Here is a 2,520-nt window from a genome sequence, read left to right as displayed (position 1 = left end):
ATATATATATATATATATATATATATATATAGTATATATATCTATATATATATATATATATATATATATATATATACATAATATATTTATATATACATAGACGTTATGTAACCACGTCACCGACCATTCGCTCGAACGTCTGTCACCTGCCGAGATTGCAGAAGTGTTTTAACTCTGCATCGAGAGTGGCTCTGAGGGCTTTCACAGCGGTTTCCGATATTCATGGGGGGAAATTGCCAAATGCTGTTTCTCTGTTTTTCTCCTTTCACGCGCTTCCATCGAAAACCCTAACGAAGTACTCACGCATTTTGGTGAGAGCATTTCTGCGACGGTCCGGGGGTTTCAACTAAGGCGGGAAAGCGTCTGATGCATCGATTTCTCAGTAGCTAAAGCGATGTATTCAGTGTACTCGGTAGTTCTGGCAGCTGTTGTTCTCAGACGGGAAAACACACTGGCTGTATACATGTGTTTTGGCCGTCCTGAACATCATGTGTGCTGTTATCCGACTCACCCCGTATTAAAATTCGATTACCAATTTTTCCACCGAAATTTGCCAGTGAAGACGTACTATAATATTCCACGGGTAATATGAAAAAAATCTGATAAAAAAAAATGTGAAAAAAATATAAAAATTCTTCATCTGGTGGTGGGCCCTCAACCTGGGATGGGCTGCTTGAAACAATACTGGCACCGATGGTCAGTCAGTCTACGATGGTAACCACGATGCCACATCGCAGCCGTGTCGTCTGCTGCCGTTACCGTGGATGCGAGACTCGCACGTCCGCCTGGTGGCGAATCTAACGACCGCAGCGGCGGAGATTTAACCCATTCACTTTTTGCAGCAGAGGGAGCTACCGAGGTTGAACGTCTTAACGCTGCCACCAGATGGCAGCGGGCCCGATCAGGTGCCGTGGTGGCGCCGCCGGAGGAGCGCAGATCCCGTCACCGTGCCGATTCCGTATTATCGTCAACATAGGAACTTAAGCTTGTGCGCGGAAGAGGAGGCGGGATATGAAAATGAGGCAAGAGCACGGGCCGTCGGTGCAACGTGTGCGAGGGGGGGGGGGTGAGAAGCAATGGGGAGGTGTTAGCTTAAATGAGAGGAGAATTTGAGAAGAAGTAGCATAGGAGGGTTGGTGCCATTAGCATATCTATATAGGGCATATTATATTAGCGATATATTAGCATATAGCATGATAGGGGGTAGTCATAGAATGCTTAATATGAGTAACGAGGAGAGTCAGGGAAGCATTAACATAATGAAAAGTGTTAGGTGGGAATCCTAGAAACATATAAGATATTTGGCGTCAGAGAAGTGTTAGGATGATGGAGGGGATAGATGGGGAGTGTGGAAAGCAACGATTATAGCAAGATGGTAGTGTAGCCAATATTAAGATATACAGGATAGTAAAATGTTAGTTAGCATGAGGTAGCTTTGTCAACACTGAGATATTCAGGATAGTAAAATCTTAGCTTAAGGAAGGGTTGCCAATACTAAGATATTCAGGATAGTAACATCTTAGTTAGCATGAGGAAGGGTTGCCAATAGGATATTGAGGGTAGTAATTAAATGTTAGTATGATGTAGAGGAGTCAGTACGTCCTTGGCAGGGGGTGGTGGAGCATCAGGAAGGTATTAGCATAAATGGAGACAGTGTCAGAATGGGCTTAGAGGAGTACACGCCGGAGAGGAGGTGAAAAAACTACAGAAGGAGAGCGCAATGTGAGAGCACCCACGGGGTCAGGGCAATACCCTAGAACTCAGACGCCAGGTTTGAGATGACGAAAAATGGAACAACGATAATTCGATGAATGTCTAATCGAGGCGATATGTCATTCATCACACAGTAGAAGTTAATGAATGAATAATTAGAAAGAGTTTGCTTAGTACAGCCAGATGTAGAGAAACGTTGTCTGCACTGCATGCTAGTTTATGCATATACAGGGTATTCCACGAGTTGCAATCATTATTAGTTCCAAAACCTTTCTCGTGATGCGATAGTTTCGCAAATCACTTGAAAGAAAAGTTTGGTTCATTTGTGCGTTTGCGGTTTGCAAGACGTGTTAATACGTTAATCAATAATAATGCATTTGCAAAACGCACGTTTGTAACTGTGGAAGTCTCTATATATGAATATATATGTGTATGTGTATGTGTTTATGTGCTACACCCACCGCCAATGCTAACTCTGTGTCTAACTGCATTTTTTAACTGCGTTTACCGTTGCTCTCTCGTTAAACACATATGTTTGAGTGTATGCCATCACCTTGCTTACTGTCATAATAATGGAGGCAGCACAGAAGCGTATAGCTAAATAACAAGTGTGTGAGATTACTGGAGATGGGGATGAAGAAGAAGATGGTGTTTGAGAGGGTGTGGAAAGTTGCGAGAAAAAGTTGTGTGAACGAAAAAGATAGAGAGCGCGTGCGTGAGAGAAAAGGAAACGTGAACGAGAGAGAGTGCGAGAGAGAGACGGTGACAGAGACAGAGGATTTGAAATCCGAACTTTCAAACTTGTAC

General features: G+C 43.2%; 1 protein-coding gene across 4 annotated transcripts in view; it reads left to right on the top strand.

Annotated features, from left to right (window-relative positions):
* Positions 1–2,520, top strand: part of LOC106813090 — a 109,215-nt gene that overhangs the window by 90,751 nt on the left and 15,944 nt on the right. For 3 of the 4 annotated variants that reach the window (XM_014817141.1, XM_014817144.1, XM_014817142.1), the window contains exon 3: positions 843–1,022. The exons of the other annotated variant lie outside the window; for it this stretch is intronic. In XM_014817141.1, the coding sequence (XP_014672627.1) occupies positions 843–1,022 (180 nt within the window). The remainder of the gene's footprint in view (positions 1–842; positions 1,023–2,520) is intronic. 4 annotated transcript variants of the gene reach the window in all.

Source organism: Priapulus caudatus, unplaced genomic scaffold (genome assembly GCF_000485595.1).
Source record: "Priapulus caudatus unplaced genomic scaffold, Priapulus_caudatus-5.0.1 Scaffold724, whole genome shotgun sequence".
NCBI lineage: Eukaryota > Metazoa > Priapulida > Priapulimorpha > Priapulimorphida > Priapulidae > Priapulus > Priapulus caudatus.
Note: the sequence above shows the minus strand (reverse complement) of the source record. Positions and strands in the feature narration are given on the sequence as shown.